Source organism: Bos javanicus, chromosome 22, assembly GCF_032452875.1.
Source record: "Bos javanicus breed banteng chromosome 22, ARS-OSU_banteng_1.0, whole genome shotgun sequence".
NCBI classification, from domain to species: domain Eukaryota; kingdom Metazoa; phylum Chordata; class Mammalia; order Artiodactyla; family Bovidae; genus Bos; species Bos javanicus.
The window spans coordinates 52,385,149-52,401,365 of NC_083889.1; the positions used below are offsets into that span (position 1 = coordinate 52,385,149).

Here is a 16,217-nt window from a genome sequence, read left to right on the forward strand (position 1 = left end):
CCTATCCAGAGCCGAGTAAATCCCGTAGCTGACAGGATATTAGAGAATGAGTGTGGGCCCAGGAGCCAGGCCCTTGCTCAGCCCAAAGAACTTGTGTGAACACAGATCAAGTTCTCTGAGCCTCAATTTCCTCACTGTGAAGGCCAGGCCTGCAGGATTTCTAAAGACCTTTTGTGCTCTGATATTCTGTTTCAAGAGTATTAATATCTGACATGCCCTAACAGCAAAGCGACGATATAAAATCAAAAGGCACCAGGGAGAGGAAGCAGGGGAGCCAGGCTAGCTTGTTGGGTGCTTCTTCAACCACGGCGGCCAAGACGGGGCTCTATGAAGGGGAGCTGCAAGATACCTGCTGAGTTGAGGCCCCCCACAGCATAGATGAGCCCAGCGATGGATGTGCAGCAGCGAGGCCGAGTTCTGAAAGCCGGCAGGTGGGGCCGGCGCTCTGGCATGAGGTGATAGTCCTTTGCTTCATCTACCAGGTCCCTGGAATAAAGTGCAAGAATCCAGGACAGGAAGGACTCTCTCCTCTTGCCCCACATTTTCAGGTCCCACCCACAACTGCATGGGAAGCCTAGGAGGAAGGTTTGGTCTCAAAGAACGCAGGCGAGTCCAGGGAAACTACACACAACCACTGAGACCCACTCGACACTGGAGGGACGAGATGAGTGGAGCCCACCTCCGCTAGCTAAATAGAAGAAAAACAGTCTTGTATAAACTAGCTGGGCTTGGGGAGGCTCAACAAGCTGCCTGCATCCTGTTGCCACTCAGACCCAGCTCTTCCTTTTCTTTCCTGTAACTCACACCCTGCGATGAACCATCTCACCTGGACTGAGGCGGCAGAAGCCACCTGCTCCTGAGAGACCCCTGCCTCCAGGCCGGCCTCCACCCTGCCGTCCAGGTTGGTTTTCTAATTAAGACCCTTCCGTAACTACCCACTGCCTACAGAACCAAGCTCAAACTCCCCAACGGCACCCTTGAGACTGCTCATTCCAGGGGCTCAGCTGCCTCCAGCCACACCTCCAGCCCAACCTGACACACACCTTCACACTGCTTGCCCCCCCACCCCCCGACTTCCTCCTGAGCCAGCTGCGAATGTGGAATGTGATGAGCAAGAAGGAAGACGCAGACGCTCCGCTGCTGCTCTACTTTATAACCTCCTCCCCCGAGGATGGCGTCTCCTGAGCTGTTTTGGTGGCTCTGCCGCATCACAGTCTCTTTGGTTTACCCTGGGTACCATTTCTGCCTGCTCCTAAACATGCCCCACCCACCCCGCCCAGTACTGCAGCTGGACAAACCCACCCAAGGCCAGCACACTGACTAATGTTTACGGAGGAGCACAAGGAGCCCCAGGAAGTCACCACTAAGTCAGCTGCTGGTGAGAACAGGGTCAGGGCACGCAAGACAGACGTCTGTAAGCTCATAACAGCTCAATGGATGGCGATGCTAGAAAATCCTCAGATAACTTAGGGGAGGAAGACCCTTCTGCCTTGATGCTTAAACAGGGCACATTTCTCTGCTCAACGTGACAGACTTGGACCCTTCTAGGTTCTAGACAGAAGGCAGATCAACCTGTGTGCCACAAATTCAGAATGACCACTCCAAATGCTTCTTCCCCTGAACGAAGCGGCCAGGTTCTCTTCCCCGCCAGACCCTGGGCAGCATCCGTGTGCAGGCCCACCTCCGCTTACCTGCACTTGTGGCAGCAACGCACCAGGTCATCCTGCTGCACGCGGTCCGACAGGAACTGGGGCCGGCAGAGGGGCAGGCGGATATTGGAGAGCAGCTCGGGCAGGCAGGGCCCCCTCTGATCCCGGTCGTACCTGACCCAGGTCAGCACGGCCTCAAAGACCTGCCACAACAGAGAGGGGAACGCTGGTGGCAACCCCTCCATCCAGAGCCTGCACCCCGGTACCCCCCAATCTCAAACCCTCCACTCCCTTGGGCCCACCCATCTTTCCTGACTTGCCTCCTGAATCCACCACCTTCTCTCCACGTCCCCAGCTACCCCATCCGGTCCAGTCTCTTGAGGCGCAAGCCGAGGCTACTGGAACACCATCCTCGCTTTCACTATGACTTCCTAATGAAAACCTGCCCGAGGTTCCTTCTTCCTCTCTCTCCTACAACAAAGCACTGTCGACCTTAATTCCCGCAGCTCCTGCATCCTCTTCTCTAGGCAGGCCGGCTGCCCCCTTCACCTAGAATGCCCGAATCTCTTCCTTTCCATCTAAACTCATTCCCATTTCTTTAAGGCCTGGATTCAGAAGTGGGTTTTCCAAGGAGCCTTCCCCGGGGGCTCCAGTCACAAGCATCTCTCCCTCTGAAGCCCAAAGGCCCTTGAAGAATATACCACAGCACATGTGAGCTGCCCTGGGCCATATTAACTAGTGGACAAACCAGTGCAGGGCCCCTTGCTCCTGGGATGGGGTGTGCTCCTCTAAATCTCAGGGTCCATGCTGCTGAGCTCAGGCTTTGCTTCTTTGATGGTCACTAACATGCAGGGGAGAGGACTCTTCGGACTTTAAGGAAAGGAGCTGAGCTGGGACTAACATCTCTGCTGAGTGTCTGATGGAGCCTGGGGCTCCTTCGGCCAAGGTACAGCTTCATGATACCCCCAAACCTGTGGCCAGTTGAGCAGAGGCCTTGCTGCCATGGTGCTCCGGGTGTCTGTAGTGCTGGGTCCAAATACACCTCCTCTCAACCCTGTGGCTGATGCCCTTCACTGCCCAGCCCTCATTGCCCTCCAACTCACTGTCCTCTTAAGACACCCTGCACCACACTTTTGTTCAACAGAAAGGATGACCTTCACTCCTCTCTGGCTACTAAAACCATCCGCTTTCATTTAAGATTTTCTTTTGTAATTAATTAGGCTGCGTGGGATCTTGGTTGCAGCATGCAAACTCTTAGTTGCGGCCTGTGGTACCAGTTCCCTGTGGTACCGGCTCAGGGATCAAACCTGGGCCGTCTGCACTGGGGGTGTGAAGCCTTAGCTACTGATCCACCAGGGAAGCCCCTCATTTAAGCTTTTCCTGATTACTCTAAGGTGTTGTCTTTATCCTGAGAGGACCCTATAATCACCTACACCTCGCTTGGCCAGTACCTTCCATGATTTTAAGTATACTAGCACCTGACCCGGAGAAGGCAATGGCACCCCACTCCAGTAACCCATGGGCAGAGGAGCCTGGTGGGCTGCAGTCCATGGGGTCACGAAGAGTCGAACAGGGCTGAGCGACTTCCCTTTCACTTTTCACTTTCATGCAGTGGAGAAGGAAATGGCAACCCACTCCAGTGTTCTTGCCTGGAGAATCCCAGGAACGGCGGAGCCTGGTGGGCTGCCGTCTATGGGGTTGCACAGAGTTGGACACAACTGAAGCGACTTAGCAGCAGCAGCACCTGACCACTGCCTCCAGTCCTTCCAGCTCAGCAACCAACTCTACCTAGCCTTGGGCATGGCTCTCCCTCACCCCACACCTCCCTCTCAGGTCCCCCTCCAGCCTATTTCCTTAGCTCTCTCACCTACACGGGTTCCATGGGTTATCATGCCCATGTTAGTCTCCTATTTCTCTGAGTCACACTTACCTAGAAAAAACCTGAGTCCCCTGATAAAGCCCAGCTCTTTAAACACAACCCACTCTCTACCCTGCACCAGTACATACAGCCGACAGACAACACACAACAGGGCCAACCAGCTTATGTGACACTTGCGACTGCAGATCTCACCCGGCCCTGCCTCCTATCCAGCCCTCTCCAAGTCCCGAGCTTCGTCTATTTACTCTCCCCTCTTTCCTCGATGCCTAGCTCGTACCTTTTCATCTCTCCTCAGACGTCTAACATTCTTCCCTCACCCTCGCTCTCAGTTGAGAACACAGGAACAAACCAGAAGACAATGTAAGCAGACTCTCTCAGCACACCGCCCTTCCTGCTGTGCTGGGCATGGGCTCTCCTTTTCGCCTTGGACATGAGGGGCCCGAGCTCCTCTCAGACACCCTCCCTGTACCCTACACTCTGTCCATTCTCATTTACCCCAGGACAACAATCTCCCCTTTCTCCTACATTTCCAATTCTTCCCTCTTCTGGAAAATTCCCATCAACAGTCCAATTGTACTGTAATTTCTCTCATCGTAAAACAATCAAGACCCTCTTGACTTCATATGCCCCCTAGCCACTGCCCCTATCTCTACTCACCTTTAGAGTAAGATTCTTTCAAGAAGTTATCTGTGCTCATTTCCAGTTCATGGAAACATTACTTCTAAGAGTAAATTTTGGAAAATAACCCAAACATCGAAGAATGAGGACTACGCAGTTGATAAAATCAACTGAGTATTTTTTAGATGCTAAAATGTGTGGGAAAAAAGTTCTCGTGAAATGTGCAGATGGTATGATAAAGTGAACCCATGAGCAGCAACGGGGCACACACACCACGATCTGCAATGTCTTCTGTTTTACTTTTTCCAAAGATGAGGAAGAACAGCAGCCCCCCGTGTCACCTGCAGACTCTGCTCTACAGACCTGCTCCTCCGATTTCACGTTCAGCTCATCCCGAGACACCAGCTCAAGCACGTCCTCCAGGGGCAGGGCCAGGAACTCCTCTGACATGGACACCTCCACAAAGTGCTGGTGGATGAAGCTGTTGGCCGAGTCGTACAGCAGGGCGCACATCATGGTCTCGGCAAACTGGCGCACGCCCAGGCAGTTTTTGGGGTGAAGCCTTTTGGCATAGAGAAGGTGAGAAGAAGAAAGTTAAGAGGAGGAATGTGATCTTGCGTCATGCTCGAGTTGGTTCTGAGCAGAGCTACAGAATGGGGAAAATACACAAGCTTGGCCCTCAGCTTTGTTGGAAACTCCCTGGGTGACACAGGCCGAGCCTCTCTGGGACTCCACTTGTTAAAGGTACAAAACTAAGGCAGATTCTCTTCAAAGACGTCTGCCTCGTGGGACTCGGGTGTCGCCAGGGTGGACAGAGCTCTATGGGAAGCCCTGCGAAGCACCTTTCAGGAGAGAACGGAGCACATTCTGGGAAACTGTGCTTTCCTTCAGGCATTGACATTCTTGGTTGAAGGTCCACCTCTGGACACCGGCAAGGCCCTGAAGTTGTAGAATGAGAGTTTAAACCACATGCAGAGATGACTTCTCTTACGTCAGGACCCTTCCACGTTTTTCCTTTTTTCAATTTTTTTTTATAAACAGAAAGAGGCTCTCTGGGCCTGGCTGCTCAGACAACAGTGACACGTATTACTTATGTGGCGCCAGGCCTTCCATACGTATTCTTTAGGATCTCTTTTTTTTTTTTTAATATTTATTTATTTGGCTGGGCCAGCTCTTAGTTGCATCATGAGGTTCTTTTTCAGTTGCAGCACGTGGGATCTAGTTCCCCAACCAAGGGATTGAACCTGAGCTTCCTGCATTGGGACCAGAGTCTTAGCCGCTGGACCATTAGGGAAGTCCCTCTCTAGGATCTTTTAAACAACACCCCAAAATAACAGTAATTGCGCTCATTTTTAGGTGGAAAACTGAGGCTCAGAGAAACAAAGAAATGTGCTCACAGTCTCTCTACAAGCAAGTGGGGATGCTGAGACTGAACGTTCCTAAAGCCCTCAGGCAGACGTGTGCTCATCAGAGCCAGGGAAACCTGGGGTTCAATTCTGACCCTGCCACCCTGGGCGACTTGGGGGGATTCCTTAGGCTCCTCAAGTGTCAGTAGTAACCTCACCTAGAAAAAGGTGATGCCAACAGCTACCCACCTCCTGGGGCTGTGGCCATTAGGCAGGAACATAGGAAATGCACTCAGCATGGTGTCTGGTATGAAGTCAGCTGCACGTTTAATTTCTAGTACTTTCTAGTATGCTTGTTTTTCCAACTATTACTGCATCTGAGAAAATTCCCACTGAGCTCAATGTGGTTCCGAAATCTTGATGGTACCAGTAGACCCCGAGGGACAAGGCTTTTCTTATTTTGATTTTGTGACTGATAGTCTTGTGGTAGGAGATGGTAAATATTACATTAAAAACTGCCCAGGTTGACCTTTCCTTGTGAGAATGCCTTCTCTCCTCTCCCACCCCTATTGATTTAAGGGTTACAGTAAGCTATACTTACCAACCAATATTCAGCACTGCCCCCCAGCAGCAGACCTGTCAGGGACTGAGAAGGCGGAGCATCTCGGGAGCCTGGTTTATGACTAAATTCTATATAGTTGTTTTTTGTTCCAGCCTGAGCTGGCTCTGTCCATTACTTTGCAAAGCTAAGTGTAGTTTCAAAGGCCAAGGAAACATGAGCACGGAGCACCTATGGACAAGCAGCATGGCCAGGGGGGAACACAGGGCTCAGGGTCGGAGTGTCAGCTCAGTCATCTGTCAGATATCATTAGCCTTTCTCAGGATGAGACCTGCTCAAAGCACCTCATACCATTTGGCAGATGAGATACGAGGAGAGACCCCCTACCCCACTCCAGCCTCTATAAGCACATGGTCACTCAACTCCATTGTTCTGACATCAAGAAGAGGGTTCAAATGCCATGGACAGGGAGCTGGTAGAGTCCATAGACGTGGGAAAGGACGATCCACACTGCTGCCTGGGACACATGTCAACCCCTCCCTCTGGTCAGGATTCTTGCATCTCACCTTTGACTGGCTTGCCATGATACTGAGTGCAAAACACACCTTCCATTGAAGTGGGTCTTCACATCTAAGAGGATGGGATGTGGGGAGCCTGTCTGAAAGCCAACTGGTGGGGAAGGAGGAGGGAGAGCTGTGCAGGAGAGGGGGCCACTCAGGAGAAGGAGGGAGACAAGAGGGACAGTAACCCACAGGGCCGACAGAGGCCCACATCTGTCAAGAGCCGCTTCCCAGCCTCCTTCTGGGCTGACACTGTTTAACCAGGATAAGATGCAATGCTTTATCGGAGGCAGGAAGCGGCGACTTGAATTGAGTAAGTTACTGGCTTGGTTTACAGGTGCATCTGATGTTCCGATCCAGTTCTGAAAGGAGATTTTGGAAAATACCCACTTCTAATGTCCACCTAAAAACAAGGAGGTCCATTCATCTGAAGGCTGGAAAAGGGGTCAAGAGAAAAAAATCAACCCCAATCTCACGGGGAAAAAAATATCAGCAGACTGCAGACCTCACAGGCAGAGCGGCCTCAGGAACTACTGCTCTAAGAACTCTGATGGCTTCATACATTCTCTGTGCTCTGTCAAGCCCTGGCCTTTCCACTACCGCTCAGGATGGCTTCCCTCAAGTCTTTAGTAATCAGACCTCGAAAGTGAAGGGCCCACGTACTTGTTGTCAAGGGGGCAGCTGGGAGACCCCATCACGCTCTACAGTCAGGCTCAGGGAGAATCACCCCCCAGAAACTTGGGCAGTGATGGCAGCCATTGAAAAGAAAACAGAAAGGAGGTCAAGCCTCAGGGGCCTGTGGCAGGGAATAAAAAACAGGAATAAGGTGTGAGCTTAGGCTTCAGAAGGAGGCTCCCAGTGCTGAACAGAAAAATGTCAAGGATGGACTCAAAACATCAGGCTTTGTGTTTAAGCACCTTTTCCTGAGATGTCATTACTGGTGCATGTAAAAAGTGCACTGGTCTAAAAATCTTTTCAGTGACACTCATAGAGCCTGGATCCAGTGTTGACAGCAAGGATCTCAAAGGCCACTAGGTGGCGCTCTTGTCCCCTCGTGAGAATGGCCACCTTTCCTCCCTTCCAGAGGGCCTCAGTCAGTCTCCAAGTTCTGTGGGAATATAGGGATGAATCAAGTCCAGTCCGTGTCCTTAAGCTCACACAGGAGTAGGACAGACAGCGAGTGCCCCACGGCCTGCCACACGCAGCTTGACCCAGAAGGCATCTTAGGGCTGGTCAAGTCAGGCTTTGGGGCTGCACTCACTACATGGTCTCCACTGCAAAACCCAAACAGGACCACCCACCTCCCAATGAAACCAGCGAAGGGTGCCCCTGCCTGTTAGCATCGTTCCCACGGTTGCTGAGACCAGCTGCACACACAGCAGTGCTCACTGATGCCCCTGAGCACCACATGGGCAGGATGTGGATAGCAGTGGGGGTCCACAGAGCTGTTAAGAGATTTGGGCTTGTGGAGTAGAAATGGGAGAGGGAAGGGGGGGTTTTCAGAGGGGATGAGGTTCAGGAGGGCAGGTGTGAGGCAAGAGGAATGCTGGTCTTGAGACCAGGGGCCCCGTATCAGGGGAGCTCAGCTGGAGCCAGGCCCTGGAGAGACCACAGACAGAGGAGTGCTGTGGGGTGCTGTTCTGGCTTGTCTCTGCCTGTGTGTGGCCCAGCACTAACCCTCAGCCCTGGGCCTCCAGTGTTCAGAGTCGCCTCTACTTTGTGACTAAGATCTCTGCCTCTTGAGGGGAGGAAGAGCCTTTTTATCTGCCAAGTCCTCAAAAGGTCAAGGCCAAGCGCTGGACTTAGGTAAGGCCATAATGCATGGCCCTGACCCTAAAAGCACACAGTGACTGTTCCCAGGGGATTAAAGGTTAAAGGGGACAGAGAATTCTAAGAGGTGAAGTTTGGCAGGGGTATTTCAGAGCAGAAGGAAAAAGGAAGGCTAAGAAATTCAAGCAGGGGAAGGATCCACACAAAGACGGAGACAGCTGTGGAACCGTTAGGCAACGCTGACCAAATCTGGAGGTGGCTGGTCAGACTGCAGAGGACCAGGAGAGGACATACACGTCAGGCCAAGGGAGAATGCAGGCAGGGCTCCATAAATCCTGCTCCTCAAAGGTGCATCCCAAAGAACTGGGTACTGCTTCAGAATGATTTCAAGAAACGTCATTTCTGCAGTTATCTTCCCAGCTCCTCACTCCCTTCATAAGACTTTCCACGCCCCCAAGACTCAGCAAACTGGCAGAGGATCCCAGAGACGAGACGGTCCGCTCGCCACCACGGGCCACGCCCATCGCATCACCTCACCGTTCTCGGAGGAACGTGCAGCAGGCGTCTTTGATGCTCTGCAGCTGCAGGAAGCTCGCCCCCATCAGCAAGGACTGCACGTTCTGCTGGTCAATGGCGAGGTGGCCATTGTAGGCAAAGTTGATCAGAGCTTCCAGGGCACTAGAGCAAAGAGGAAAGATGCTCTTCAGAGATGGGGCTTGGCTTACAGGAGACTCGTGCCCTCAGTGAGCTGACACTGTTAGCTGAGAATGGATGGCCCCCCACTCGCAGATACAATTAGCCTGTGTCCTTTGAGAATCTACCTGAAAAGGATAATCATTTCACCGTAGCTATACTTCTACTTCTTAGGGTGTCCTTACTGCCCAAATATTTTTATTACAGAAAGTTCTACAAAGAGAAAGCAACAACCCAGAATCTCACCACTGAATGAGTCAACTGTAGTCATTTCTAGGTTCGTTTTCATTTCCTACTTGCCTGCATGCTGTAGTTGTATGGATATAATCATTTTGAAGCCCTTTCCGATGTTTCTACACTGTATTCATGGTTTTTTGGCTGCACTGTGAGGCTTGCAGGGTCTCAGTTATGCAATCAGGGACTGAACACAGGCCATGGCAGTGGGAGCACCAGGTCCTAACCGCTGGATCACCAGCAAACTCCCCATGTTTAACATTTTTAACGGGTGCTAAATAGTAGTCCAACACATAAATATGCTATAATTTCTTTCTTTATTGGTAAGCATAATAGCTATTACAAATAATGTTTTCCGATTATTTCCTTGGGATAAACTTTCAGCATGAGGCTTTTTCTGCCTTCCAGTTCACACCAAGAATGCAATCCAAGTTCTGTCTGTAGGGCTGTATATGGTCTGGCCCCTCCACCTCTGACCTCATCACCTTCCACTCTTCCCCTTACTCTGTTCCAACATGTTGAACACACTCTGACCTCAGGGCCTTTGCACTGGCGGCTCCCTCTGTTTGGAGGGCTCCTCCCCCGGATGGCTTACTCCCTCACTTCACCTCATATGTCACCTCAACACAGAGGGCTTCCCTGATCACTCTGAGATAGCATGGACCCCCACCATCATTTGCTAGCCTTTGTCTGCTTTTCTTTTTGCTTCCCAGCTGTATCTGGCTGTCTACCACCAGATCACTGCTACCAGAAAGCTGGCGTAATAAGAGGTGCTGTTTCCTCAATGCTGTGTCTCAGTGCTTACAGCAGCACAGATCACAGGTGCTCCGTCTACCTGTTAAATGAGGTGCTTGGATGGCACGTGGCGATTAGCATGGCTCCATCAGACGCAGACCTCAGAGAAGAGCATGTTCAACTGCCCGTGGAGATAGACACGTTGCTGTCTCTCCTCACAGGTAAGCTGGCCTGGGGCTGCTCCCCTGCAGAGGGTATATAAACCCTCGCCATGTGCTAGGGCAGGTCACCTTCAGTTATCCACAGAACACTGCAGTCTCCTAGCTGCTCCTTCGAGTTTTCACCGCTGGCAGATTAAGAAGTCGGGTGACAAAGGATAGGTTGCGGGCTAATATTTTAGAGTCACTGGTTTGTTTCTCGTCTCCCCCAACAAGAGTCATCCTGTGTGTCCTCTTGGCTGCTATGTGCCCAGACCCCAGCACAACGCCAGGCAGAGTAGGTGCAATGGACCTCTGCATGTAGCCGAGGTTATGAACAAACAGCCCGGATTCACAGACTTGCAGTCCACTCTTTTACGTCATATAAATACACCTTTTTCCTCTCAAGGCCCAAAAAAGGCATAAGAAAATGAAAGTCGCTCAGTCGTGTCTGACTCTGTGATCCCATGGAGTTCTCCAGGCCAGAATACTGGAGTGGGTAGCCTTTCCCTTCTCCAGGGAGAAAAATAAAAAAGGCATACTATGAAATATGTCCCATCTAAACATCTTTCAGTGTCCCAGAAAGCCCTCCATAACAAAGAATCATTGTCCCCCGATGTCAGTAGTGCTGAGGCTGAGAAATTCTGCCCTAGGTGAATTTTAGGGTCAGGAGGCAGAACTGGAAGCACTGAAAGTGCATCGTTTATGCACTATTTAAAGTTGTCCTTACTTCTAGATTCTCTTCATGGAAAAACTCTCCTGATCAGGAGAGTATTTAAATCACGCATGGCTATTTAAAACTACATTTATTATTATTTATTTATCTTTTTGGCTATGCTGTGTGGCTTGCAGGATCTTAGTTCCCCAACCAGGGACTGAACCTGGGCTCCTGGCAGTGAAAGTGTGGAGTGCTAACCACTGGACAACTAGGGGATTCCCCTAAAATTAAATTTAAATTAATTACAATTAAATAATACTTAAAATTCAGTCTCTCAGTCCTACCAGCCACATTTCAAGTGCTCAACAGCTGCATGTGCTAAGGGCTACCATTTTGGAGACAACAAACAAAACATCTCCATCCATACAGGAAGCTCTAATGAATAACGCTGTTCCTGACTAAGGAAAAGGGTAATGAATGAAGACACTTATTGGAAAGACTACTTTGTCAGCTTAAAAGGCTGGGAGAAAAGTGAAGAGAATAATACACCACCATCTCTGTACTGAACCCTAGTTCCTATGAGACATGTTACTCTAATAGAGGAAAAACACATCAAAACTCCTTATTTTAACCCTGTCTCAGGCCAGTGGCTGAGGTTCTAGCTTGTTTACTGGGCACCTACTATGTGTGTGGAGCTGTGCTAGATCCTGGGTCCCACTGGAAGGCCCTCAAAGGGCACCAAACACAAGGCTGAAAGCAGGCTGTGGAACCTGAGGGACAAACTTCGCACCTTGGGTCCATTCCTTGCATTACAATCTCATCCTGCTTGCACTCCATCATGTCATTTGTAAACATAGCATGGAAATACGGGATAGAGGCTGCTAAGACGATCCGGTGAGCACTGAATTTGTGGTCCCCGATCTGTGGGCAAAGTAAAATACAAAGACAGACATTGAGCAACGCAAATGTGAAAACCCACCCTATTCCTTCCACAGGTCAACTGTCTGCCCAGTGGAGGGGTACTGAGGGCATCCCAGTACGTGATGGCCGAGGCACTCCACAAAGACCCTGAAGTACTTTAAACTCAGCATACTCAGTTATAGTAGGAGAATGCAAATAGCACATTTTTAAGAGGTATTAAAGTAGTTAGAAGTTTTTATTTACACAGCAGTCTTCACTGCACCCCTCCACACATCTCCTAGCAACTCAGAGACCTGACTTCCCGAACCCTTTTTCCTGATCCCAATATTCAGATGGAAGACACAAACTAGCCAAGAGCCCTGAAGCACCTAACAGGAGGCTCCTCAAGAAGAGTAAACACATGAGAAATAAGACCAGGCTTGAAAAGTGCTGGGGGGTGGGGGCACATGTGGGGATCAAGGACAGAGCAAATACCATGGGCACAGTTATTATGGGGTCCCGGGGTGCCAAGCAGGCTGTGGTAGACCACAAGGAGCCCAGAGTTCTCCTAGGAACGTGACCCTGGCAGCAGCTGGAAGGACTCGGGCTGTGGACTGGCTGGCGTTCTGCACAGCTCACAGGGCTCACAGGGACAGAGGCCGACTCTTTCTAATCTGTACCAAACCCTCACGGACACATCCTTAATCCTGGGGAGTTCTCCAAAGTGCTTTCCCACTGTCTGCCAAAAGGATATTCCTTTTAACAAGCTTTGCCATTTATAGCTCCAAGACACATAAACATTTCCACTTAAGAACTTTCTACTCATCAGAAAGAGCAAAACAGTCTGGTTTTTTCCTTCCTTTTTCATCCAAGTCCCACATTAGTGAAATGCCAAAGCCATTTCACTACCTCGTACTCATCTCTTTGGGTCACATTTATTCAAGGATTCTAGCTCAGGCTGTGTCACCGTGTCCTCTTTTTCACTGAACTTTAGGTTTATTATCCATTAACTGCTTCAAGAACAGGCACACCACTGTCTAAATACCAAAGGATCCTTAACCAGATTCAGATTCTACATCTTCCTCATATAATCCACGTGTTGTTCTACTACCAGCGTTGGTGACATTATATGGCTGCACACTGAGGGTTTTTCATAATTAAAAAAAATCACACCAATACACACAATATTTCTTAAAATTGTTCTACAAGGCTTGTAATGAAAACTAGAAGTTTCTGGTCCCCCGATTCCTGCTCCTAAGGGCAGCCTCTTTCTTGTGGTATTTCTTTCCACCTTTCTAAGTAATATGCCTATAATATTATTTCTTGAGGCCTCTCGGGTGACTCAGTGGTAAAGAATCGCCTGACAATGCAGGAGACGCAGGTTCCATCCCTGGGTCGGGACGATACCCTGGAAGGGGAAATGGCCACTCACTCCAGTATTCTTGCCTGTGAAATCCCATGGACAGAGGAGGCTGGCAGGCTATAGTCCATGGGGTCACAAAAGAGGTGGACACGACTTAGCAGATAAACAACAATTATTTCTTTAATTTTCACTGCTAGTTATTACTTGTGGTAGTCAGCCTCTGAACAGCTCCTAACTGACCCCTGTCTCCTGGCATCCATGTCCCTGTGCAGGCCCCTCCCACAATGTCTCAGGGTCGGTCTGCATGACTGATGGAACGTAGCAGAAGTGATGACGGTAGGTCACATTTGAGGCTGGATCACAGAACACACTGGAAATTCTTCTGGTTCTCTCTCCTGGATCACGTACTCTCAGGGAAGCCGGGTAACAACATATCCAAAGGAGAGGTCCGGGCTTCCCTGGTGGCTCAGATGGTAAAGAATCCGCTTGCAATGCAGGAGACCTGGGTTCAATCCATGGGTTGGAAAAATCTCCTAGAGAAGGGAACAGCTACCCACTCCAGTATTCTGGCCTGGAGCATTCCATGGGCTGTATAGTCTATGGGGTCACAAAGAGTTGGACACGACTGAGTGACTTTCACTAAGGAGAGGTCCACAGGACTACAGCCCAAGGTGACACCTGGACTGCAACCCCATGAGGGCTTCTCAACTCATGACCCACAGAAACTGTGAGGCAATAAATATCTGATATTTTAAGTCACTAAGTTTTAGGGTAATTTGTTATGCAGCAAAATATAACTATGATGTTATCTATTTAATTCTAATGATGGAAGATTAGGATTTTGTTCTAATGCTTTTGTCACATACTACTCTGCTTACTCTCAATTTTTCTATAGAATTATGACAAATTTTGGTTAAATTAGCATTAAGAGTTGCATTATTAGGTCTATGTGAATACTATTTGTAGCCAAGCCAAGATGTATACTATGATTGCATTTCTTTGTTGGTATAAAGCCTATTTTCCCTGAAGATAATAAAGTATTGAACTCCCTTTAATATGTTCCATCAACTACTCTATCAGTTTGTTCTTGTGATATATCTATACTAGATATATATAGGGGAATTCCTTTCCCCTAACCTGTATTGGAATCCTTGTTTCTTGGATCCCATTTAATTCTCCTTTAAATTAGTTTCCTTTTTCTGGTGAAAAGTGTCTTCTAGCAGAGCGTCTTTAAAAAGGGTGTACTATGAACTGTTTTTAACTCACAGCATATCTGACACCAAATGCGTTGGCTCTGTTCTCACACCAACCAATTCTCCAACTTTCCAGACACCAACTGGTATCCTACAGTTCAGTTCAGTCACTTCTGACTCTACAACCCCATGGACTGCAGTACGCCAGCTTCTCTGTCAATCACCATCTCCTGGAGTTTGCTCAAACTCATGTCCGTCGAGTCAGTGATACCATCCAACCATCCCATCCTCTGTCATCCTGCTCTCCTCCTGCCTTCAATCTTTCCCAGCATCAGAGTCTTTTCCTATGAGTCAGTTCTTCGCATCAGGCAGCCAAAGTATCCTACAATTGAATTCAAATCTGACACCATGTAGAGTTCGTGTGGACCCCTAACAGTTCCACCAGACTGCTCCTGCTTCAGATGCCAACTGCAAGTCTGGGCCACTTGTACTTCTGACCAATCAGTTATAAGGTCAGAAGAGCGGTGGGGTTCCCCACAATTCCCCTCTTCAGGTTTGAGAATTTGCTAGAATGGTATTTTTAAGTAAGCATGACTGATTAACTCATTGCTCACTGGTGATTAACACCATCTCCAGTCCCTCTCCCCTCTCTAGAGGCAGCAAGATGGTGCTGAAAGTTCCAAACCTCTAATCACACGGTTGGTTCTTCTGGCAACCAGTTCTCATTCTGAAGTTATGGAGGGGCCCACAAAGAGTTACCTCGTTAGCATAAACACAGGTATGGCTGACTTCTCCTCTTACCCCTATTACTTAGAAAATTCCAAGGGTTTTAGAAGCTCCTGGGTTGGGAACTCAGAACAAAAGGCAAGTATTACAACAGAAGAAGCTCGTATCAGCCCTACAACTCAGAAAGTTACAAGGGTTTTTGGAGCTCTGTGTCAGGAATCAGGGACAAAGCCCAAATATATATTTCTTATTATATCACAATATCTAAGGGCATATGCACAAAATGTCTGAAAATGTCTTTATTACCCTTAAACTTGGGTGATATTTTAGCTGGCTATAAAATTCTGTGTTGAGAATTTTTTTTTTGAGGGTGGGAGGGCAGTGCTGTGGGATCTTAATTCCTCAACCAGGGATCTACCACAGGATTCACTGTGCCCTTGACAGTCAAAGTGTGGAATCCGAACTACTAGGCTGCCAGGGAATTGCCCTCTTTCAGAATTCAGAGGTGTCGTTCCAGTGTCTTCTAGTTTGTTACTTTCAAGAAAGTTCATGCCATTTTGAATACTAACCCTAAGTGTGTGACTGCTCTCTCTAGAGGCTTTTGGGACTTTCTCTTTTTCCTCAGAGATCTGAAACCTCATAAGGCTGTAACTTGGAGTCAATTTTCTTTTATTTACTGTGCAGCATCATTCTATAGACATTATTTCAGTTCTAAGAACACCTTTTCATACAATTTCTTTGATAATTTCCTCCTGTCTACTGTTTATTTCATCTCACATTCCCATTAGTTAGGTATTAGACCTCTTGGAATGATCCTCTATAATTTCTCTCTTCTCCCCAATGTTTCATCTCTTTCATTTGGTCTGTCTTCTGAGAATCTACTTAACGTTACCTTTCAATATTTCTGTGTGGTATTTTTCATACTTGCTATCATACTTTTAATTTCTAAGAAGTCTTGTTTTCTGGAGATTCCTTTTATTTATTTTTTAAGAATCTAGTTCATCTTTTATGAATGCAATATTTTCTCTAATCTCTCTCAAGATATTATAGTTAAAATATTTCCTTCTCCTTCTCCCTGCTTTTACTGTTTCTTCTGAGTTCTTTTCTCTTCCATTTGTTTTAGACTGTCTTTTATAT

The 16,217-nt window shown here is 48.5% G+C and overlaps 1 protein-coding gene across 4 annotated transcripts in view; it reads right to left on the reverse strand.

Moving 5' to 3' along the window:
- The window catches only part of KLHL18 (kelch like family member 18), a 51,335-nt gene that overhangs the window by 13,372 nt on the left and 21,746 nt on the right, over window positions 1-16,217 (reverse strand). For 2 of the 4 annotated variants that reach the window (XM_061396982.1, XM_061396981.1), the window contains exons 2-6: window positions 11,689-11,819; window positions 8,919-9,059; window positions 4,510-4,708; window positions 1,692-1,852; window positions 350-486 (exon numbers count right to left, since the gene is read on the reverse strand). In XM_061396982.1, coding sequence (XP_061252966.1) covers window positions 350-486; window positions 1,692-1,852; window positions 4,510-4,708; window positions 8,919-9,059; window positions 11,689-11,819 — 769 coding nt within the window. The other 2 variants (XM_061396983.1, XM_061396984.1) reach the window with 2 other exon arrangements.